Below are 25585 nucleotides of genomic sequence, written 5' to 3' on the forward strand. Positions count from 1 at the left end.
GTACACTTTCAGCCCCAAATCTATCTATTTATTGGCAGACGCCTTAATCCTGTAAGGGGTGGCCACAAAAAAATCACCATGTCATCCTGTCCTCTGCCATTTCACTGCCCTGCTCCCAGCTCACACACCCCTCTCTCATATACCTCCCCACTCCATCCCTCCATCTCATCCTTGGTTTCCCCCTCTCTCAACCCCCTCCACCTTAAGGTGGCATCACACAGGGCCAAATATGGCTAACATGCAAGCAGCTTTTGTGAAGTGAAATGGCTAGCAAAGTCAAGTTGCCGTCACGTGTGTTTTTGCAAGCCGAAACGACTAGCAGTGTTGTCTCCCATGGCACCTCATGGTCATTTGTAAACAAACCACCATGGAGTACGTACTCCCATTTTCTCGGTTTCTGTAACTACATCACGTACTTCAGCAACTCCAGAGCCACAAGGCAGTCTACCAGAATTTTCCTTGCTGCAGGATCCATATCGAATATTGGTCACAATCTAATTTCCACTTGTAGTTTGGAATCAAAACATACAGTCTCCGTGGCTGGTCACCTGAGTGTCCGAGTATTTATTTCATGTCGCAAGAAAAAAATCTACCTATCTATCTATATACCTAGGCTGCTTCCCCCAAGGAAAGGGAGGTAGCCGAGACAGGATGACACACTCCCCATTTACTCATCCATTCAAACACATTCATTCGCATCTTAGCCCCAAAGGGGAGAACGGACATATCCTCACCACACCACACTGCACAAGGGTCAACTGCGCAATGCAATCAGTGACATCCGCAGCAGGGCCCGACAGCAGAGCTGGTTTACCCCTGCCACATCATAACAGACTCATCCCCTTACCCGCACCTGACCTGACTAGCTGATCAGACCAAATGCGGGAGAATATCCCCTCAGGGCTGCGACATCACTTACTCATTCACAATTTCTCTCCATTTATTTCTGTCACGCACAGCCACTCTTCCTTGCCCAACAGACATCCCTCTCGCATCCAGCGCTCTCTTCACACTGTCCATCCATCCTATTCGTGGTCTTCCTCTCAGCCTTACACCTCTCACATCAGATCTAGTTATCTTTTTCACCAATCGCTCATTATCCATTCTCTCCATATGCCCAAACCATCGCAACACCCTCTTCTCAACTCTACTAGCCATCTCCCGAACAACTCCAGTTCTCCTTCGCACTTCATCATTTCACACTCGATCAATACGCGTCACTTCACACATACTCCTCAGACACCTCATCTCCATTACATTCAAACTTTTCCTCTCTGCTACACCATATTCCATGTTTCAGCCCCATATAATGCAGTCGGTACCACAACACCCTCATACAGCCTTCTCTTTACATCCATTCTAAGCGAATGACATATAAACACTTTTTTCATTCCTCCCAGCACCTTTCCTACTTCATTTATTCTAAATTTCACTTCTGCATCTATTCTTCCATCCACAGCAACATGTGACCCTAGATATTTAAAACACTCTACCTCCTCAAGCAACTCGCCATTCAAAACTATATTCATCCCCCTACCATCTACGAACCTCGTACACTTCATCACTTTACTCTTATTCTCATTTACTTTCAATTTTCTCCTTTCACATACCCTTCCAAACTCCTCTACCAACTGTCTCAATCTCTCCTCTGAATCAGCCACCAGTGCAGTATCATCTGCCAACAGCAGCTGCTTCAGATTCCACTCTCCACCATCAACATTCACCAGACTTAGACCTCCACCTAAAACTCTTGCATTCACCTCCCTTACAACACCATCCATGTAAATATTAAACAACCAAGGCGACATCACACATCCTTGTCGCAGCCCCACTCTCACAGGAAACCAATCACTCACAGCATTTCCCACTCTTACACACGCTCTACTATTTACATAAAAACTTTTCACCCCTTTTAGTAACCTACCATCAAGTCCATACAATCTTAAATCAGTCCACAAAGCCTCCCTATCAATTCTATCATATGCTTTCTCTAAATCCATAAATGCCCAAAACACATCCTTGCCTTTCACTAAATACTTTTCACACAAATGTCTCGCCACAAACACCTGATCCACGCTTCCCCTCCCTCTCCTAAAGCCACACTGCTCATCACCATAAAATGAATAAAAACCTCAAGAATTAAATTGTATTTACTGACAATTTTAAAGTTTCCTTCTGTGAATAACAGAAAATATTTTCACCAGCTACAAAATTCATATAGGCTCATTTGAGTTCTAATCCAACCAAGAAGCTATCTGTCTATCTATCTATTGCCAGACACCTTAATCCCATACGTGGTGGCCACAAACAAATCACCTCCATGTCGCCCTGTCCCCCACCATTTCACTGCCCTGCTTCCAGCTCACACACCCCCTCCCTCATATACCTATCCACCCCGTCCCTGCATCTCATCCTTGGCCTCCCTCTCCCCCTCCACCTCACTCACATACACTCTCCTCGTCCGTCTCTCACTCTCCATCCTCTCCACATGGCCAAACCACCTCAATGTGTTTCTCCTGACGCGTCCTACCACATCCACATCCACACCACAATGCTTCTTCACATCTTCATTTGTCAGTCTGTCTCTCTATGTGACTCCACGTGCTCCTCTCAGATGACACATTTCCACTGCTCTCTAGACTTGTGTCCCTCCAACAGGGTCCAGGCTTCACTCCCATACAGAATTGGTATCACATTGGTCATGCAGCGACTTTTTTTTTTTTTTTTTTTTACCTCCATGCCTTTTTTTTTTTTTTTTACCTCCATGCCCACTTTCTTGTTTCTTATCACTGCTTTCAAAAATCCAGCATCCTTTCTTGCTTGTTGTACCCATCCATGTACTTAATTCTATCTATCTATCTATAGCCCGACGCCCTAATCCCGCAAAGGGTGGCCGCAGACAAAACGCCTCCAAGTCACTCTGTCACCCGCCATTTGACTCCCCTCCCCCCAACTCACCCCCCCCTCCCTCATATACCTCTCAACTCCATCCCTCCACCTTATCCTCGGTCTACCCCTCCCTCCCTCCACCTCACCTACATACACCCTCTTAGTCAGTCTTTCATTCTCCATTCCCTCCACATGTCCAAACCACCTCAGTGTATTTCTCCTAATCTTTTCAACCACATCCACATCTACCCCACAACGTTCCTTCACTTCTTCATTCGTCAACCTGTCCCTCCACGTCACTCCACATGCTCCTCTCAAGTAACTCATTTCCACTGCTCTCACTCTTGACTTGTTCCCCTCTTGCAAGGTCCACGCCTCGCTTCCATACGTCAGGGTAGGGATCACAATACCATCATGCAGTGACTTCTTAACTTCCATATTCACCTCCCTATTTCTCATCACTGCTTTCAGTGTACCAACAACCTTTCTTCCCTGCTGTACCCTTTCACGTACTTCATCCCCCAAAGTTCCATCCTTACTCATCACACTACCCAAGTACTTGAATGCACTCACGTTCTCCATATCCTCACCATCCAACCTCACTGCACACTCTGTGACTTCATTCCTCTCAAACACCATAACTTTACTTTTGTTTACATTAACTTTCAGCTTCCTCCTCCTACACACTGTCCCAAATTCATTCACCAAACCTTGCAACTCCCATTCATCTTCACTCAACAATACTGTATCATCAGCAAACAGCAACACCGGAAGCTTCCAAATCTCACCCACATTCATTAGGGCCACCCCCACATCCACTGCCCTACCTTGCACCTCCTTTACAACCCCATCCATATATATATTAAACAGCCATGGAGACATCACACACCCCTGTTTCAGTCCCACATTGAGATCAAAGAACTCACTCAGCTCACCATCCACTCGCACCGTAGCCCTAGCTCCCTTGTACATACTCTTCACAGCACTCAACAATTTCCCCTCCACTCCATATATTCTTAATACCTTCCACATACCTTGCCTATCTATTCTGTCATAAGCTTTCTCCAAGTCCATGAAGGCAGCATACACTTTCCTTCCCTTCTCTAGATACTTCTCCACTAAACATCTTAGAACAAATATCTGATCTACACACCCTTTTCCCTTCCTAAATCCCCCTTGTTCTTCTCCAACTAGCTCCTCTGTCATATGCCTAACCCTATCAATGAGTATTCTACCATATATTTTACCAGTCACACTAAGAAGGCAGATACCCCTATGGTTACCACATACTTCCCTCTCCCCTTTTCCTTTGTACAGAGGAACAATTATACCTGATTTCCAGTCCTCTGGAACCCTTCCCTCTTCCCAAGCCAATCTACACAACTTCCATATCCACTCCACAACAATCTCACCCCCATACCTAAGCATTTCACCACACACTTCATCAATTCCTGGGGCCTTTCCCAGCTTAATCTTCTTCATCGCTTCCACTACTTCCGACCTACTGATCTCTTCCTCCCTCCTCTCATCTCTTCTTATCCCAGCCATTCCCCAACCACTTATACTCACACTGCTCTCACTCTCTACATTCAACAAATCCTCAAAGTGCTCCTTCCATCTCCTCAATTTCTCTCTCTTCTCCACCAACAATCTATTATTCCTATCTTTCACTCCCCTACTATTTCCCCTTTCACACTGCCTTACTTTCTTTACCTCCTTCCAAAATAATTTCTTACTCTCCCTCCATTTCACACTCAGATTCCTCCCAAACTCTTCATCCACTTTCTTCTTACACTCCTTCACCAGTCTCTTAACCTCCCTTCTCCTGCTCACATATACCTCTCTCTTCTCTCTCTCATCTTCTCCCCTACCTCTACTCGCCAAAAGAGTACTTAATTGCACTTACATTTTCCATTTCTTCCTCATCGAACCTCACAGTACATTCACTGACTTCATTTCTCTCGAAGATGATAACTTTACTCTTCCCTACATTCGCCTTTAGATTCTGTTTCTTACATACTCTTCCAAACTCATTCATTAAGCCTTGCAGCTCCCCTTTGTTTTCACATAATAACACAATATCATTGGCAAACAACAATACAGGGAGGTTCCACACACTGCCCTCTCTCATTAGGACTGCTTCAACATCCACTGCCCTGCCTTGTTTCTCTTTTATAACCCCATCCATATACAGATTGAACAATCATGAGAGTATTAATTCCGGTAATTAATTCACACTCAGTAGCTTACTTAACTGCAAGTAGGTAAGAGAGAGATGGTTACCCCATCATTCTGGGGATGTACGGTACTTTGCTCACCTGGTATGGAGCCCAAGGCCTGGCAGCTTGCCTTGATTCATGGGAGATATGTATGTGTTCTGCAGGTGTGGAGCCAGAAGCTTGGTAGCTGGCCTTGCACATCACACCCAGGCAGATAACCTTTTATGCACACACACACACACACACACACACACACACACACACATTTTATATATGGGATATATATATATATATATATATATACACGCACACACACTCAACGGCTGATGATGATGATGACGATGATGTACTGTGTATATATATATATATATATATATATATATATATATATATACAGTAGCCAGATATGATGGTTTAATGTTAATTTTTTCCTGCAGAGATCAAGGCCACCATCATATATCCTGCAGAAGAGAAGCACATACTGCGCTTTGAGAAACAGCCATCATCCTTTGTTGATGAAACGCCTGAGTTGTACCAAGAAGTTACCAAGCCTTATATTGAGTCACATTCATTCAGTAAGGAGGTGAGGCAGACTTATTTTATATTTACTGTGCACAGTGTTTGTATACATTGAAATTTGTCTAACATGGCAAGCTTTAATGGCTGACCTTGCTGCATTGAATCAACCTACATTTCATCATCATCATCCAGACCTCCTTTCCCACCCTAGGGCAAGGTGAGGAGTAGCAATGTTCTGATAACCCAGTTCAATGGGCCATGTTTCCATTCACTTATCACTCAAGCCCCCGGAATCCTGGCTCTGTCTGATACGCCAATAACTATCACCACGTTCTGTAGCTTCACATAAATGTATCCAATAGAATCAGTCTGAACGCTGTCACGTTGAAAAGGGGTGCCAAATCCTTGATCATGCACTTCTTACAAAATTCATCCAGCCTCTCGATCTCTTGTCAGTCCTCTAGCCTCACCGACTTCAATACCTCTTTTCATCACACACTCATTCACCATATCCCTCCACCTTCTCCTTAGTCTACCTCACCTCCTCCCTCCTTCAGATTCGCCCAGGTATACCTTTTACACCACTCTGTTGTTGTCCATTCTCTCCACATGTCCATACCATCTCAGTACACTCTTTTCCATTCTGGTGTCTACAGACTTCCTCACTCTGCATCTCTCATGAATAACATTATTTCTGTACACCAAATACATTCCTCAGCTGTCCCATCTCTGCTGCTGTCACTCTTGACTTTTCATTTTTATGCCACACCATAGTCTCACATCAATATGTTAAAGTTGGCACTAACACTCCTTCATGTAAGCCTCGTGCAGCGGCAACACTCAAGCCTCTGTTTCTTATCAAGGCTTTCATAGCACCAGGTACTTTCCTTCTTTGTATCACTGTACTTTCCATTTTTTTTTGTACATTTTCCTCTCTTTTCTATCACTGTACCCAAGTATATGAACTCTCTCACCATGTCCAGTCTCCATTCACTGTAACATAGCACTGGGAGTCACCTGTTCTTTCAATAGCCATCACTTTACTTACATCAACTTACATTTTCAGATGTTATACCGTATTTTCTTCAGTCATGCAATTCTTTAACTATGTAGTTAATGTAAAGAGTGTATTTTGAGATTAACTGTAGATTTAACTTCGAAATTCTTCTGGACTGCTTGCATTGTAGAGGACTGCCTGTATTGTGGGGGGGGGGGTGGCATTGATTACTGTACATAGGATATCCCCTAACCCAGGTGCAGAGGGGATATATACTCTCAATCCCCACCACCACCACCACCACCACCACCACCACCACCACACTTACCTACCCAGGACCTGTTGTGCCCATGGTTTGCAGGTGTTAAATCCACTCACTATTATACTTTTTTTTTTTTTTATAATGTCAGTTATTGTACAGCACTTTATATGTCTTAACCCACCCTTTTAACAAGTAGGCTAAGTATTGTTATCTCCATCTTCTCATACAGTGGATATACAACATCCTGGACCATAAGAAGGAGGTGGATCGGATTGTATTTGAGGACCCAGACCCGACTCTTGGCTTCATCTTGCTGCCAGACTTGAAATGGACTGGGGATCAGACTGAGGATCTCTATCTTCAGGCCATTATACACAGGAAGGACCTCCTTTCACTCAGAGACCTTCGAGCAGAACACCTCCCGCTATTACGGAACATACGTGACAAGGGCAAAGTAAGTTGGAGGGACAAGTTACCACATGAGACACGACAAACACAAATACTGTATACAGTGGTATGTCTTAACACATTATTTAGTTGCACAGTTTCTGGTACCGTGGTAAGGAAAAGTGTGACCACATTAGTGAGCAAGAGTAAATTCATGAACAGCAGTCCCTCTTATGTGTGTTGTGTATGAGTATTTTGTATTTATGTATTTTATGTACAATATTTTATGTCTGTTTGTGTGCATGCATGCATGGAGGATTTTATTACAGTAAACTCTTAATTATCCGTCATAGCAATATCCGGCTCAACGCAATATTCAGCGCTGCTTGCTCAACTCAAAGCAATATCCAACAAAATTATGCAACATCGGGTGCTGAAACGGGATGTAACCTGCAGCTCTATGCGTCATGTGGCGTTGAGGTGTATCAATTTGCTCGTAAATGGTAGCCAAAAGGCACTGTATTACTGTATTACAGGATTTTATCATTACATTATTGTATTTCACTTATAATTTTCATCTTTTACTCATGGGACAGATAGTAACGCAGTTGCTATCTCAACGCCGAATATTGAGCAGATGGGGGGGGCACAGTGAAGTGCCCGGCGTTTTACTTTAACCAGCGTAGGGCTTGGTTGAATTACGCTGGAAAATTGAGAGTTTACTGTATTAAACATGAGGCATTCCATGGAAGGCCAACCAACCATAAACAAGATTTGGAGGAAAAAATGCACTTACAGATTTAAAAGTTAATATCTCAAATGGCTGCTCCAAATTTCTTTGTTAACTTGCAAAAAAAAAACTTGTGAATTAATAGGCTTTCATATTATAACTGGCAAACATATTTACAATTACAATCATGGTGATAACTATTTATAATGCAGTAAATGGGGGGGTATGTGGGTGATGGCGCCTATTTTTGTACATTGCAAAGCCAAAACTCATCCTGTTTTGAAAGTTATGAAATGCCAAGACTACTGATATATAATACTGATACTCGTGTTTCCCTCCTTCTCCCTCTTCCTCCCCCCAAAAAATTAAAACAATAAATAAGTGAAATTTCCCCCATCCCCCAAAATTGCCATTATGGAGGCATCATTATAGCTATTATATCTGTAAATTGAGCATTAAAACTGACAGGTATTAGGTATTGGATGCCATACTCCTGTTGTTCTCAAGAACTGTGCTTCTGTGCTTACACCCTGCCTAGGCAAAATCTTTCGCCTTTGTCTGTCAACTTGTACCTTTCCTTCTTGCTGGAAGTTTGCTCTCATTCAGCCAGTCCTAAAGAAGGGTGACCATTCCCAACCCTCCAACTATCGTCCAATTGCTTTAACGTCCTGTATTTCAAAAGTTTTCGAGTCAGTTCTGAATAGAAAAATTTTAAGGCATCTTTCCTATCGCAACCTTCTTTCTGATCGTCAGTATGGGTTCCATCAGGGACGCTCCACTGGCGATCTTCTCACCTACCGGTACCTTTCAGACTCCTGGTCATCCTCCTTTTGGGACTTGGGCGAAAGCATTGCCATTGCACTTGACATCTCAAAGGCTTTCGGTCGAGTCTGGCATAAATCTCTAATTTCCAAACTTCCCTCTTACGGTTTCTATCCTTCTATCTGTGCCTTCGTCACTAGCTTCCTTTCTGGTCGTTCTATAGCCGCTGTTGTAGACGGCCACCGTTCTTCTCCCAGATCTATCAACAGTGGTGTTCCTCAGGGCTCTGTCCTATCACCAACTCTCTTCCTTTTATTCATCAATGAACCTCTAAGCTGTACATCTAACCCTATCCACTCATACGCTGATGACTCCACCCTTCACCTTTCCATTCGGTTCCCGTAACGCCCATCTCAGCAGTTACTTCAACAAACAAGGGATGAGGCTATGCCACACCTAATGTCTGACTTGGCATGTATCTCTGACTGGGGTAAAAATAATCTGGTTGTTTTTAATGCATCTAAGACTCAGTTCTTACACCTATCAACCTGATAAAATCTTCCACAGGTATACCCACTAATGTTTAATAATATTCAGCTTAATCCTGCATCATCCTTGAACATGATTGGGGTTTCATTTACTCGGGACTTATCTTGGAAAGATCATATTACATCTCTTGTAAAATCTGCGTCCAAGAGATTAGGTGTGCTAAGCCGACTCCGTTCTTTCTTTACCTCTGCACAATTGTTGACTGTATACAGGGGTTTTATCCGCCCCTGTGTGGAGTACAACTCTCATGTGTGGGGAGGCTCCCCACATACAGCTCTTCTCAAGAGGGTGGAGTCAAAGGCTTTTCGTCTCATTAACTCTCCTCCTCTTACTGACTCCCTTCAACCTCTGTCTCTTTGCCGCACTGTTGCATCTTTGTCTCTTTTCAATCGCTCCTTTAATGGTCACTGCTCCTCTGAACTGTCTGCATGCATTCCTCCACCTTTATGACGGGCACGTAGCACCCGTCTTGCAGCAAACTCTCATCCCTTTTCTGTCCAACTCTTTAATGCAAGAGTTAACCGTTACTCCCAGTCCTTCATTTATGCAACAGGTCAGCTCCGGAACTGTCTCCCTCTGTCTGTATTTCCTGCTGCCTATGATCTCTAGGCTTTCAAATGCAGTGTGTCCAGGCATCTCAGAATGAACTGTCTCCCTCTGTCTGTATTTCCTGCTGCTTATGATCTCCAGTCTTTCAAATGCAGTGTGTCCAGGCATCCCAAAATGAATGGATCGTGAATTTGGCTCTCTATCGTATTTTTTTTTTTTCTTGGAGGGAACTGTTATTGCGGGCTCATGGCATTTGGTTCCTTCTTCCTCGAATTAAAAAAAAAAAAATACTCATAAGCCAAGAATTGCCTCATTGGCTGGGAGGTATTTGCCTAATGGAATGGCCCTTCTCCCCCCCCCCCCTCTGGAAACACTGTCCATTGGGGGTCCATCTATGGACTCTAGACCATGCTAAAAGGTCCAGTACTTGTTTCTTTGGAGGCAAAAGCATGTGATCTAAACCAGGGAAACATGTTGGCTATGCACTGATGCTTTTGAGAAACAAAAAGACCAGATTATTGTCATCATTATCATCATCATCATTTAGTGTTGCCCCAGAGGCACGTAGGAGCCTGGTCCAGCCTCATTCATCCCTGAGTGGCATTACATGAACAGTAAACCCCAACCATCCCTTGGACATAAACCTGCACTAGCTCAATCAGACTAGAGCTCCTTAACCCCTTAAACGCGGCTGTGTACGGCCGATCCCCCCCCCCCCTGTGGCGGGGTTGTAGCGGGGTCTGAGTACCTGTGGGAAAATATTTGCCAAAAATCAGAGATTAACCCTAGAACATTAAAATTTTTATGGCATATAGTACTTACATTCAGCTTTCTCCTGAGACAGATGTTGAGCCTTCGTGGACTACCAAAGGACTTGTGAAGACTTGCAAAGTTGGGTAACAAAGTCTTCACTTTCACACCTCCAGAAACCCGGTTTTCTTTCTACCACAGCCTCAATCTGTCACAGTACACTTTATACAACAACGTACAGGTTGTTTGCAATCCGTATTTGTACAATAAGCACTGAAAATAAGGCTATAATGAACGGAGCGCACGGCCGACATGCAGCACGGCGGCGATCTTCCCGTCACTGAACACACATTTCCCTTTTCACGGCTAAAAACACGTATACTACATTATTTTCCTTCATAGTACTTCGCAAAGGCTCGCTTGGCACTATTACGGCCCTAAAAATCACTGTCACTGCCAGTATTGTGAAGCGGGAATGAGGAAGACCACCGCGGCGCGAGTTTATTCAGCCTTACGGCAGGCACTTTATTCTCGCTTCGGTCGGCCACTTGCACTTCATTTCTATCGCTAACTTTCACTCTGGCTGTCAGTTTTTTGCCTTATTCATCAGTGTCACTGTCCATTGTTATAAAAATAATAATTTCTACACAACAAACTGTCACTGTCAGAACATAGAATAGGAACATATGCTTTCAACTTCTTACACTGGAGTGACTGTCACTCACAATACTTATATTATTACTATGTACAATTATTTACACAAAAAAACACTGCCCCTGTCAGTGCTTTTACAAGTACATACACTAATTTACACTCATCAGACTGTCACTGTCAGTACGTAAAAGAAAACTAAACACTAGTATCACTGTCACTCTCAGTATTATTTTCAAGATTCTTACCCTTATTTTCAATATCTAGTCAGGCTGTGGTAGTCAAAGAAACACAGGTAAGCACAGAGGGGAATTTTGCACTCTTTGCACTGCAAGGAGGTGCGCCTAAATGTTCTGTCCTGCCTGGTAGTGTGGCTGCACACATGACACCTCCTGAGTGCTTTTCCCCTCTTGGCAGTGGCAGGCAGTGGCTCCAGGCGGTGTCGCTGAAGGTAGGCCTGACACTGTAGGCGGTCTGGAGGTGTGTGTGGGTGGCGCTTGGGACCTGATGGCAGTACCTGCCCAAAACGCTGAAGCAGCTGGTACACACACGTCTTTGAAAATCGTCGGAGAGAGTACTGTAGTTTGCTGGCTTCCTGTTCTTGATCTTATACAGGATGAAGGCGTTCAGCATGCACATATCAATCAAGTGCAAGAACACCTTCCTGTACCAGCAACGGTTCCTCCTCAGGCAGTCTATCTCTCCGATCATCATGTCAGACTTGTCCACCAGCCGCATATTGACGTTGTAGTCAATGACAGCATCAGGCTTCATCACAGGCTCGCCAGTCCTTCTGTCGACCTTCCCTGTGGCCAGCATTTCCCCCTTGTGAACTGTGGTGAGCACATTCATGATTCTCTTATCGTGCCACCTGATCGCCAGCATCTTGTCAGTTTTCTTCAGGTGCACGTCTCCCCGCTTTGATTTTTCAGCCTCGGGGAAGGCAGGGTAGTGTGCCCTATTGCTCCTGACAGTGCCACATGATCCGACGCCGTGTTCAGAAAGGTACTTGGCGAGTTTTGGAGCTGTATAGTAATTGTCCGTATACAGGACATGATTCTCGCCAAAGTACTTTTCCAACAGCACTTTCACCACAGAACCAGAGAATCCAAGGGGGTCAGTCTTGTCCAAGTCGACATTGCTGGCGGTGTAAATAACGAAGTCTAAGATGAACCCCGTCTTGCAGTCGCACAACACGAAAAAATTTATTCCAAAGTGGTGGCGTTTGCTAGGAATATACTGCACGAACCGAAGACGGCCCCTGAACAAAACCAAGGACTCGTCAATCACAACTTTCTTGAAGGGGCGCAGGAACCTCGTAAACTTATCCTTGATCAAGTTCAGGATTCCCCTCACTTTCCATGATGGGTCAGTTTGGGAAGGCTCATCATTGTTCGCAACATGAAGGTAAGTCATGACCTGCCTGAAACGATCGCGACCCATGTATTTATTGAAGATGGGTGTGGGGCAAAGATCGTCCGAACTCCAGTATTCCTCGAGCTTATGCTTCCAATTGTGGGGCATCAATAACATCAGACCAATAAATACAAACAGTTCCCTGATCGTTACAGGAACCCATGCTGCCATCCGCGACGTGGATGGCGTTGCAGCTTCACCTTCTCCTTCACGAACTGCAGCAGATTGCCCCTCGTACCTGTTCGTCTCAGTACAAATCTACTCCATTGCTTCGTTATCCAGGAAGGCCAACAGGTAGTCCAAGCATTCACCATCCTCTGGGACAGGGAAGTCAGCCTGTATTCCACACCCACTGGCATCAAAGGGCAGATCTTCTGGCACAAAATCTGAGTCCTCTGACCACACGAAGGCATCCAGAGTGCCCTGCCTAGACTGGGAGGTGCTGGGGGCGGCGGTGGGTGAGGCAGGTCGTGTGGCAGTGGGTGAGGCAGTGCGTGAGGCAGAGGCTGTCCTAGGTCGTGTCGGTGTAGTGGTGGTGGTGGTGGTGGGGAGATAAGCAGAGGGTTCAAGGTCACTCGCGGTGGCGTGACTGGCGAGTTGCCTAGTGCGAGTAACCTTAGGAGCTAGCCTTACACTAGGGGACAAAGTTCTAGCCCTACTAGCATGAACACTGGGCCTACGGAAACCTCTACTACGTAAACTAGACTGCCTGCTTCCCTTCCGAGGTGGTGAAGGCGACTCCGAAGACTCCGGAGAAAGGGCAGCTGAAGATGACGACGAGAGAATGGGGCTGGGAGTGCATGGCGGGCTGGCGGTGGCGTGATGTGGTGTAGGGGACAATGGCTGGGAAGCTGGGTCACCACTTCTTTTCCTCTTGGCCCCCTTTCCATATACTAGGCCCCTTTTCACAGGAGCCTTGCCTGTTGAGGTGCTTGGCACAGGAATAGTCACTTCTGGCACCTCAGACTCGGCACTCGATTGCGTGTCCGACTCTGCCAGGCTAGACAATACACCGACGTCACTTCCATAATCCATGGACGCTTTCAATAACTCACTAGCTATAGCCGAGTCACTAAGTCCCTTAGCAGTTCCTTGTAAGGTTTTGTACGGGGTGGAGGTCACAAAACCCTTTTTTGGAGGGCTGGAAGGCACAGACTCGGAAGAGCTTGAGTTGGACATGGTGTCACCTTGAAAGATTCGCGTGGACTGACGCTAAACAGGGGCAAACCGTGCAAAAAAATGCTAGTGTGACAACTGGGGAAACAAGCGTTTCCAAATAGCATAAAGTGCTTGCGAGAGGAAGACGCAGATTGACACGTATGAGCCGTCCGCGAGCTGCCATATCACACGACGAGGGAGGGCCGGGCAGCGGTGCGTGGGTGGGTAAAAAAAAAATGAAACTTGGCAACAACCGAGGTTAGTAGTACAAAGGTCAAGTGTGCTAAAAGTAGCTCAAGGGTGGCGGTACTGATAGACAAGACCAGCTGGAGCCTGCTTGCCCGCGGTTATTCAAAACTTACTAGAATTGCAAACGCGACGATCCGCCGTTATGTCCTTTTGGCCGAGCGTCGGAAATGAGACGATCCGCGTTTAAGGGGTTAACCCCTTAACCGCGGGGCGTCACTTTCGTGACGCTTGGGAGCAAGGGATCATACCGTGGGGCGTCACTTTTGCGATTCTGTGTTATTTTGAATTCCCCCGGGCTTTCAAGTGGTAGCTTGTATCATCTATCAGTACTGCCAATGTCCAACACTAGTCAGCACTCCTAATCTCATCTGTACTCCCATCCATTGTTGACACTTTAGCCATTTCTCCCCATTCTTGACTCCCCTCCCTATCTTCCCTCCATTACCCTCTCCTCTCGCCTGCCCGGCCTTGCTACGCTAAGTAAATCATCCCTGGAATTTTCCACTGATTTCATCCATTGAAATAAGCTCTATGCCCGATTCTTATACCAAATAATATATACCAAAAAGAAATAAGGTAAGTGAGAGTGCCATACACCTGGAATTGGCTAATTATCACCTGACAACACCTCACGTGCACTTGTTCGCTACTTTTTGCTGTTTATTTCCCCTTGAAATATGCCGTATGATCTATTATCGTACTAAAAATATATATAAGGAGGGAAGGGAGAAGCCTAAGTGATATTTACATTCACCTGGAACTACCTTATTTATAATGTATTGTCTAGATTTCCTGCCAATCATTTCACTGCTATATATTAGCAGCTGTCAAGAGGCTGACGTTGGCAGTAATGCATTTCCCTAGGTAGGCCACCCCGGCCCACCCCTATCAGTTCACTGTCATCTTCCAAGGTGAAGGTACGTCTGTTTGCTCCTGCTAACTACAGCCACTTTTTAGCCCCATGCAAAGGGCCCTGTGACCTTTACCCCCTACTAAACCTCGTGTGGAAAGAGGTAAAAGGCTGACAATTGAAAGAGAGTGACTACGATCTTTCTGTTGAGTAAGACAGTGCAAGTGGAATTGTAAATACATGTAATGTGTAAACAGCAAGGAAAGCAATGAATGTAAATATAAGTGAACAGTGGACAATAGTTTTATAAGTTACTTCAAGTGACACAGCATAACACAGTGTAAATAAAATAGAAATGTTAATAATGTAAATAAAATAGAGAACGTACATAGAAATGTAAATGAGTAGTATTATAAGAATACGAGTATATATACTAGGAGTAATGAAAGTGAAAGTTTCACTCTAGCATGTATGAATACTATGAGTTATGAGAGTGAAGGTGAAAGTGACATTCACTCTCAATGCTAGTATACAGGACGAGAAAGTGAATGCTACATATTTTACTGAAAGAAATTGAATGCCTACAGTGACAATAAACTACTATTACAGAAGGAAAGTTATGGATAAAGACTGTAGATACTGTATATATAAGTGTTATATAGTAATAGAAATATAAACTGTGAGTGTTTTTATGAATAATAAATGACAACACCAGCGGCAAACTAGCGCAAGTGGGAAGGTCATACGCCCTCGTAATTTTCATTGCTTTCACAGTGTTTTTTTTTTTTTTTTTTTTTTGGAATATAGATTCCAAACTATTTGAGAATCATAGAATAGTGTTTGTAGTGATAATATCAGGCTGTGGTAATCATATTATGGGTTGTTGGGAAGTGTAAAGTAGAGACTTCGTTACCCAACTTCAGAGGTCTCCACAAGTCCTACGGTACTCGATGAAGGCTCAACAAACACCCCAGGAGAAAGCTGAAGGTATGTGCCATAAGCATATTTGATTTTAATATTCTAGGACTAATAACTGATTTTTGGCAAATATTTTTAGAGAGTCTGTCGGAGCACGAATATGCCCGCGGGTGCCGCAAGAAAAAGCAAATCAAGCCCGCGGTTAAAGGGTTAATTACCCCGTCAACCACCAGGCACCATAATTTGGTTATATGGTTATGAAAGACAGAAGAGGATGGAGGAGAGGAAAGGGCAGACACCCAGCAGCAGCACTACATCGAGTGAGTGGATGTAGTGCTGCTGTTGGGTGTCTGCCCTTTCCTGTCCTCCATCCTTCTTTCCTTCCATCCTCTTCTGTCTTTCTTTCCTTCATTCTTTCCTTGTCCTTCTGCCTACGGGTGACTTTACACTCCCTCTTCTGTCTTTCTTTCCTTCATTCTTTCCTCTTCCTTCTGCCTGTGGGTGACTTTACACTGAGTGACAAGCCAAATGGTTTCCTGAACACCAGGAAACCATTTACTGTGCTGGGTGGTAACCATATAACCAAATTTTGGTGCCTGGTGGTGTAGTGGGTAATTATTGCACTCCAATCGGATTGAGCCGGTGAAGGTTTATCTCCAAGGGGTGGTTGGGGTTGATTGCTCATGTAATGCCACTCAGGGATGAGTGAGGCTGGTCACTCTCATCTTAAATGTCGGGACCAACTGCCTAGCCCCGGGCTCCTACGCTCCTCATGGGGCATTGTAGGATTGGATGATGGATGGATGGATTATTATAATTATTATTATTACTATTATTATCCATCCATCCATCCATCATCCAATCTTACATTGCCCCATGAGGAGTGTAGGAGCCCAGGGCTAGGCAGTTGGTCCCAACATTTAAGATGAGAGTGACCAGCCTCACTCATCCCTGAGTGGCATTACGTGAGCAATAAACCCCAACCACCCCGTAGATATAAACTTTCACCGGCACAATCCGATTGGAGTGCAATAATTACCCACTAAACCACCAGGTGCCAAAATTTGGTTATATGGTTACCACCCAGCGTAGTAAATGGTTTCCTGGTGCACAGGTAACCATTTGACTTTTCACTCAGTGCAGAGTCACCCACAGGCTGAAGGAAGTGGAATGAATGAAGGAAAGAAAGACAGAAGAGACAGTGTAAAGTCACCCGTAGGCAGAAGGACAAGGAAAGAATGAAGGAAAGAAAGACAGAAGAGAATGGAAGGAAAGAAGGATGGAGAGGAAAGGGCAGACACCTGAGAGCTGCACTGCATCGAGTGAGTGGATGGTGAGCGCCCCCACCTACCACAATTATTATTATTATTATTATTATTATTACTATTATTATTATTATTATTATTATTAACCTGTTGGTTAGTTTTGCCAGTGTTGGTTGGGTGACCCTTTTTCCATGGAATACATGTGTGTGTTCGGAAAGTATTTAGGGTATCTTTTTGGCTGGGGTGTAGAGGTAAAAAATTGTGACTTTGGAGAGTGCCATAAGGAATTCAGGACCATATAATGGTTTATCTGTACAGTAATGGCAGAGAGAGAGAGAGAGATTATGTTTATAATATATATATATATTTTTTAAGCACATCACCCTGGTGGTAGTAGTTAACTATGTTAGTGGAGGCAACACTATATACAGTACACAGCTTGGTGGTCAAGTGGTTAGAACGTCCCATTTGGAGTGACAACCTTTCACATGTTCAATCTCTAAGAGACAACGAGGTATTTCAATTGTGTATTGCTGCAAAAGAAAGTGGGATGGTTATCTGTCCTCATATCTAGTGGACTCTGGTAGCCTAACCTCAGGTACAGTCCCGGGACATAGTCCTTGACCAGGATGTAAAGGAAAGTCAATGCCACCAAAGAGCTGCAGTGCATCAGAACACAGTCACTTACACCCCCTGCCTCCTTCCCCCATCACCCCCTGCAGGGGGTGTAAGGGAAAGTGTTCTGACGCACAGCAGCCCTGTGGTGGCGTTGACTTTTCCTTACACCCTGGTCAAGGACTATGCGCCGCGACTGTACCTTATGGAGGTTATATGGGCTTGGTTATTATCATTTACCTTACTGAAAATGGGTCAACTGAATGCAGAATATTTGAGCATGGAGGGATCAAATTACCCTTGACAAGTTGGGACTGGTGAAGTTGGAATTCAGGTAAAGAGTGCTTGGCTGAACATTCGCACGAATTTCTGCAAAATTAATATTTGTATCATATCATTTATAAAGGCTCCAACATGCTTGCATGCTTCAGTCTGGGTCATCTAATGGTGGCTTTCCTTGATGCTCAATCTCTACCAGCCTCCCTATTTAGTCCCTTATCCAAGGTCATGCTCGATATCCTCATCCCAGGTCTTTTTCAGTCTGCCTCTCACAACCCTGCTCCTGACAGTCACACCTCTCACTTTCTGCAGCCAATTGTCATTATCCTCTCCTTGTGCCTAGATCATCTCAGTCTACCCCTCCTCATCACACCAATACAGTCCAGTCCTATCCTTCCTCTGAACTCTTCAGTCGTAAACCTAGACCCCCAGGCCCCGCATGCAAGGACGCATGATCTGTCTATCTAATCATTGTCATTTCTGCATGCTTGAGCCTATGAATATCCTCTTCCTTTATTGCTCAGATCTCTATCATACAGCATTACACTCTTAACATGCCACATACAAAGATCCCAAGATGGAGGGAGAGTCCTCTCATTGTCAGGAGAGGCAACAGCTCCCTGAACTCCTTACCCTAGCTGAACTCCTTATCTGGCTGCAGCCCCACCTCCAGCACATAACATGTCCTCCAAGTAAAACTCTTTCACACACTTAGTCTGGCCAGACCTAAATTATACTTTTGAAAGGTAAATAAATCAGGCAAGTAGTGTGTGATCTGATTTTCTTTACATTATGACTAATCTCCATAATTGACTAGGTTGAGAATGAGTCCAGTGACCCATCTAGTCCCAGCCATGTATATATTCTTAATCCATCCATCCATCATTTTTGAAAAGCAGTGTAACTAGTGTTATTTTTCTGCTTTTTGTGTTTGTATCATCCGATGTAATATATTAACCCCTTCTTTACTGACCCCTCCCCCCAGTGTAAACACTATGTTTACCCCCCATACCGACGTGACAGCTCCCCCTCCCGTAGTGTGAGGGGTGGCGTATGTTTTTTGCCATGTCCAAACTAATCACTCTGTGTGATTTGTTTATATACTGATGATCACAAACCCAGCATGATGTTGGTAATAAAAAAAATAATTATAAATCATTATACTCTATAAGTTTACATATCTTATGCTAGACTGCTGTTACCCAGGTAACTACTGTACAGACTGGCTTGAAAAAAATGTCATGCACAGATGGATGGCTTATTTATTTACCTTGTAAGCTGAGCTTGAAGTGTGTGGACATATGTGATGGTGATGGCGACCTTGACCCACTTGTTGCCAGGAGTGTGGCGTCACTAAGCTCGCTACTAATTTCCTCCTCCTCCTCACTCACGTAAACCTCGCTATCATTTTCAGGATCATAGTCATCTACTGACACATCAGACACTGCTGCATCATCAGCTGATACATCTAAATAAGTATTCTCATGAGGAATAAACTCGTCACTATCAGCATCCGCCAGAGAAGCCATGAGAGAAAAATATCCTGTACACCCTCTCTCGTGGTCAAGTGCGTGGTAACTGGCTTTCTCAGGCAGGCCAAAGCGTATAAATTTTGCCATATGTCAGCAGAAAATATAGTACGATATCTGTAGTAGAAATTATAAATAAAATAATGATTGGTCTAAAAGAGGTTATATCACAGATGAGTGAGCAAGCCATTCGTGCCACCGCGACTCAGTCATGATGTATCTTATGATGTTAGAATTCATCAGAACTTTGTCACAGTCTTTGTTGTCAAAACACAGAGCTGATGCTATCATGAGGTCCTCAGAAACAGCCTTACCAGGCTACCCTGAGGCCCATAAGCTGCCATTCATTAAAGGATATACCAGCGTACCACGGTTGCGGTTACGATGTCTCACGGGTGTTTACAAGCGATGTACGGGGGTACATCAAAACACATTTCCGGTAAAGAAGGGGTTAATGCAAGTTATCATCAGTTGGGAGGGTGTTTGTAGTGGATACATGAATTATCAGCTGTTGATGACAGTGATGAGAAGAAATTTTCTCATTTAAATGCAGTCATGATGATGAGTCTACAAATAATATCTTGCACATCTGTAAGCCCTGCATAATGTACTGGTAATCTTTATACTCTTTCACCATCACATTAAAATTGATCTGCCACTTTTCCAGCTTTACTGCAAGTAGTAGCAACTGTCTCATTGTCTCCTTGTATTACAGTCACACTCACAGGAAGTTAAAACAGCAACCAGGCTTACCAAAAACACCAGTGTCATTGAGTGTCATGAAGTAAGCTTGATAAACATTTCTTGCCATCCAATCTCAGTATTCTCCTTTCTTCTGGTGCTGATTGAGGTAACAAAAATATTTAATACATTTTTGGCATTTGTAAATGAATTCATGATGTATAATACTATAGCTGATTGTACTGCAGATGTTAAAAGTAGCCTAAGTAGCATTTGGCTGGTTAGGGCAGCTTCCCTTATGTTAATTACTGGTGTTTACAAGGTAGGCTGTTCATCTACCTTTAAATGTACTTGACTGTGGTAGCATAGCCTCAGACCCCTACACCTCAAAGGGTATAAAATGGGACTGTCTGTTACCATTTTTACCTATGTACTGAACTTACCTCCCCCTCCCCCCCCCAACAGGCCGCCATCAAGGAGAGATATGGAGTTCCAGGCCACAAACTGAGGGTGTATGTGCACTACCAGCCGTCCTTCTACCACCTTCATGTCCACTTCACAGCACTCTCCTTTGAGGCACCAGGTCAGTATAGGTAGTGATTTTAACCCTCTTGATTCTGGTTGACATCTTTTTTGCTTATTCCTATAGCTTCCAGACAGTTCTGGTCAACTAGAAGAGCTCTCCAAGTAATGAAAGAGTTTTTCATTCATTCATTCATCATCCAATCCTACATTGCCCCATGAGAAGCATAGGAGCCCTAGGCTAGGCAAGTTGGTCCTGACAGTTAAGATGAGAGTGACCAGCCTCACTCATCCCTGAGTGGCATTACGTGAGCAGTAAACCCCAACCACCCCTTGGATATAAACCTTCACTGGCTCCATCCAATTGGAGTGCTGTAATTCTCACTAAACCACCAGGCAACAAAATTTGGTCATATGCTTACCACATAGTGTAGTAAATGGTTTCCTGGTGTACAGGAAACCATCTGGCTTATCACTTAGTGTAGAGTCACCCACAGGCAGAAGGAAGAGGAAAGCATTAAGGAAAGAAAGACAGAAGAGGGAGAGTAAAGTCACCCATAGGCAGAAGGACAAGGAAAAATGAAGGAAAGAAAGACAAGAGGATGGAGGAGAGGAAAGGGCAGATACCCAAGAGCAGCACTACATCGAGTGAGTAGATGGTGAGCACCCCCACCTACCACAGATGAAAAAGTTAATGAAGGATTTTTGTAAACATCTAACCCATCCAGTTTGAAAAACATCAGCTAGCCTGAGAGAATTGCTGTTGTGAAGGTAGTGTCTAAAGTCTCCAGTTTTATGTCTTCGAAAATGGATACAGTCATCTGGAGGCAGCAATAAAAAGGTTTTAATTAAATAATTATAATAAAAAAAAACAGCTTGCATGCATGCATGTGTGCATGGGGAGAGGGAGATGACATTTTAAGACAAGATGGATGGATATGTTGTTGTTAGTCAGCCTGTCTTTTTGGTTGAGCAGACCCATCATCCATAGGCAAGCAGCTGCCCTTGCTGGATTGTCCCATGAAGAGAACCAACATTCCTTGTGGTTGACAGCAAGGCATGGGAAAAGTGTGGGGGTATGGTTCCTGGATGGATACTGCATTTGTGTTGCCCCACCCAGTTTGTGTGGGCACCATAGCAGGCTCCACATAATTCCGTTATGTGGTTGCCACCCAACATTGTATATGGTTTCCTGAAACCATTAAGCCGGTCACTCATTGTAGGGTTGTCTGTAGTGGAGAGAAAATAATAAAAAGTGACTGTGAAACAAATGAAAAATGGGAAAGCAGCTGGGGTTGATGAGGGTTATGCAGAGATGATTGAGTGTAGTGGGGAGAGTGGAATGAAGTGCGTGTTGAAGATATGCAAGAAGGCATGGATGAGTGAAACTATGCCAGTAGAGAGGAAAAAGGCAGTGATTGTACCTTTGTACAGAAATAAAAATGAGTGAAGTGAGTGCAAGAATTATTGTGGCAAAAGTCTATCGAGTGTTGTAGGGAAGGTTATATGATAGAATTACTATAGAAAAAGTAAGAGAGATATCAGAAGTCCTAGTGAGTGACAAACAGGATGGCTTTAGGAGTGGCAGAGGATGTGTAGATCAAATATTTGCAGTGAGACAAACAGTGGAGAAGGTATGTGAGAAGGACAGTAAGGTGTTTATGGCATTTATGGATCAGGAAAAAGCATATGACAAAGTAGACAGAGAAGGATTGTGGAAGGCTTTGCACATGTACAATGTAGATGGTAAGTTGCTAGGTGCCGTCAAGAGTTTTTATAATGGTAGTGAGGCATGTGTAAGGGTAAATGGGCATCTAAGTGGATGGTTCACAATCAGTGTAGGTGAGCGACGAGGTTGCATGATGTCCCCATGGTTGTTCAGTACATATATGATGAGAGAAGTAAAAACACTAGTAATGGAGAGAGGGATGGCGTTTGTAATGAATGGTGATGGATAGAATATCCCAAATTTGTTGTATGCTGATGATGCAGTGCTACTTGCAAATACTGGACAAGAGTACAGTAGGCCAGTGCAGAGTTTTGTAGATGTCTGTGAGCGTTGTGCCTTGAGAGTAAATGTAGGAAAAAGTAAAGTGATGGTTATTGAGAGAGAAGGTGACTCCCAGTGTGATGTTACAGTGAATGGAGAGACTGGATGTGGTGAGAGAGTTCAAATACCTGGATACAGTGATAGAAAAGAGAGGCAGATGTGTGCAAAAGAAGTGGAAAGTTGAATGACACAAGAAAGGAAAGTAGCTGGTGCTATGAAGGCCTTGATAATAAACTGAGGCTTGAGTGTTGCAGCTGTGCGAGGCTTACATGAAGGAGTGTTAGTGCCAACTTTACCATAAGGATGTAAGACTATGGTGTGGCATGAAAATGAAAAGTCAAGAGTAAGAGCAGTGGAGATGGGACTGCTGAGGAATGTATGTGGAGTACAGAGAGTGGATAGGATACAGAATAATGTGACACATGAAAGATTTGGAGTGAGGAAGTCTGTGGACACCATAATTGAAGAGAGTGTACTGAGGTGGCCTGGTCAAGTGGATGGAGTGGATGACTAATAGAGTGGTGAAAAAGATGTATCTGAGCGAATTTGAAGGGGGGAGAAGGTGAGGTAGGCCAGGGAGGTGTAGGGATATGGTGGATGAGTGTGTGAGGTAGAGAGGTACCGGTATGGAAGTTGGTGAGGCTAAGGGACTGACAAGAGACTGAGCTGGTTGGATGAACTTTGTGTGGAGAAGCACATTACCAGGGATTTGGCACCCCTTTTTAATGTGGCAGGCTTTATCAGATAGGTATATAGGAAACTACAGAATGTGGTGAATTTTTTTTGTGGGGGGGCCTATCTGATGGAGCCAGGATTTTGAGGGCATGAATGATGAGTGAATGGAAGCATGGCCCGTTGAACTGGGCAAACTTTGGCTGTCTGGACGTTGCTACTCCTGACCCTGCCCTAGGGTGGGAAAGGAGGTGGGGATGATGATGATGATGATGATGATGATGATGATGACCAGAAGATAAGGGAGAAACAGGAAGAGAGGTGGGCAGACAGAGGTAGTATGACAGATGTGATGGAAGTACATCAGGCAAGAGGATGATGGTTGCCACCACCTACCATTGGTATGGATATGTAAATGAGTGTTCAAGAAACTGAGGTATGGAACTGGACGAAGCCAGAGTGAACTGACAGGTTCAAATTGGTTGGATTAAATATATAAGGAGGAGCACATGATAAAGAGTTCACATCTGTTTCTTTAGTTAACACTGATTTATCCAATGGGTATTGTGAAGTGCATCTCTAAGGAAAAATACCAAGAAAATGTGTGCAGTTCATTAGTCATGTGAGGTATAGCTAGAATTCCAGTGGCTAGAATGGTGAATGTGATGAGTGTCTGGCCCATTTCAACTGGCCACACTCTTGATAGTTATCCCACAACTGTGCTTTCTCTGCCTGTGCTTGGTGAACCTTACCTCATCCTATTCGTAGATGGGAAAAGAGGTCAGGTTGATGATGATGATGATGATGAGGTTGATGATGATACAGCAATAAATAAGGAGTACAATAGTTCATTCCCTAAACAGGATAAAGTATCTCATATATAAACAGAAGAAAATAATAGTATTAGGTATAGCAGAATTAGAGAATAACAGTGGCACCATTGTTGAAACAGGAACATGGGCAGGGAAGGCTCACTTACTTTCAACAGTGATCAGCAACCTGGAAGTATGTGATGAGTTCTACAAAAAAGCAGTCTTACCCTTCACAGTTAAGGACAACCATCCACTCAGAGCCAGATATAAGGCCAAAGGTAAGATTGAAATTTCACATGTTTCACTTATTTCAGCCAATTGTAAAACCCTGTTACTATTTTTTTAATAGTTGATTACATTATGTACAGTAAACCGTTGTAATTTGTCAGGGATTAGTTCTAAAATATCAAACCTTTTCAAAAACCGGTACTATAAATTGTGATAAATAAGTTTCATAGGTTGCAGTGGAACTTTATAGGCAGTCTGTCTGTAATTTACTGAGGATTAAATTACAAAAACAGGCATTAAAAAGACAATATAAAATGATGAGTTTTTGTATACCAACTCTCTGCTGCAAGCTGTAATTCATATGAGGGGGCACATATCCAGCAGTGGCTATGTGACAAAATGAAAGTTTCCCACAAATTGCACTCAAAGTTTGATGACATTTCAACTCATGTAATGTTGTTACACTGTAATAGCAGTGAGTTCCTTTTTGGTCACAGTATAGTTTAAGGTGTTTGCTTTAATGTTACAATGTTAAATGCACCAAAATACTGACAAAGAGATTTGTTGTTTAATTATTAATTGTTGCTAGAAAGAAAAAAGCCAAACTGTGAGAGTGATTTGTGGCATATAACATAATAAAATGCCTCTTTTGTTTTCCTGTGTGTTTCAATGTTTCCTCTGTATTATGAGATAACAAAGAATATGGGTGCAATTTAGTTTATTAAAATGGTAAACAGGAAAAAAAATAATACTGGCTGATGAGTGTGAGAGGAAAAGGTGCATGGACATAAAATGACTAATTATTAATATTGCAATGGAGAATTTTTTAAAAATGGTAAGATTGTATAGAAATATAGTAGCTCTTATCTATTTTGAATAATTGCAGAAAATACTGAGAAATCAAAGTGAGAGAACAGAGCAGACATGATAATGATTACTGTTACACTGACAGACCCTGATCAATCAGATAGACTGATAAAGACAGAAAGATAGATAATTTTTGACAGATAGACAGTTAGACATAGTAAACTGATACACATAAAAAGGCAATTCCCCATTCAGCAGTGTCATGAGTAT

General features: G+C 43.5%; 1 protein-coding gene across 2 annotated transcripts in view; it reads left to right on the forward strand.

Annotated features, from left to right (window-relative positions):
* Positions 1-25585, forward strand: part of Dcps (Decapping enzyme, scavenger) — a 72681-nt gene that overhangs the window by 9182 nt on the left and 37914 nt on the right. For both annotated transcript variants that reach the window (XM_080284965.1, XM_080284964.1), the window contains exons 4-7: positions 5546-5691; positions 7116-7340; positions 20690-20807; positions 24421-24558. In XM_080284965.1, coding sequence (XP_080141091.1) covers positions 5546-5691; positions 7116-7340; positions 20690-20807; positions 24421-24558 — 627 coding nt within the window. The remainder of the gene's footprint in view (positions 1-5545; positions 5692-7115; positions 7341-20689; positions 20808-24420; positions 24559-25585) is intronic.

This window comes from Coenobita brevimanus, chromosome 103 (genome assembly GCF_032717465.1).
Source record: "Coenobita brevimanus isolate Jiangsu-jjx chromosome 103, ASM3271746v2, whole genome shotgun sequence".
Classification (NCBI taxonomy): domain Eukaryota; kingdom Metazoa; phylum Arthropoda; class Malacostraca; order Decapoda; family Coenobitidae; genus Coenobita; species Coenobita brevimanus.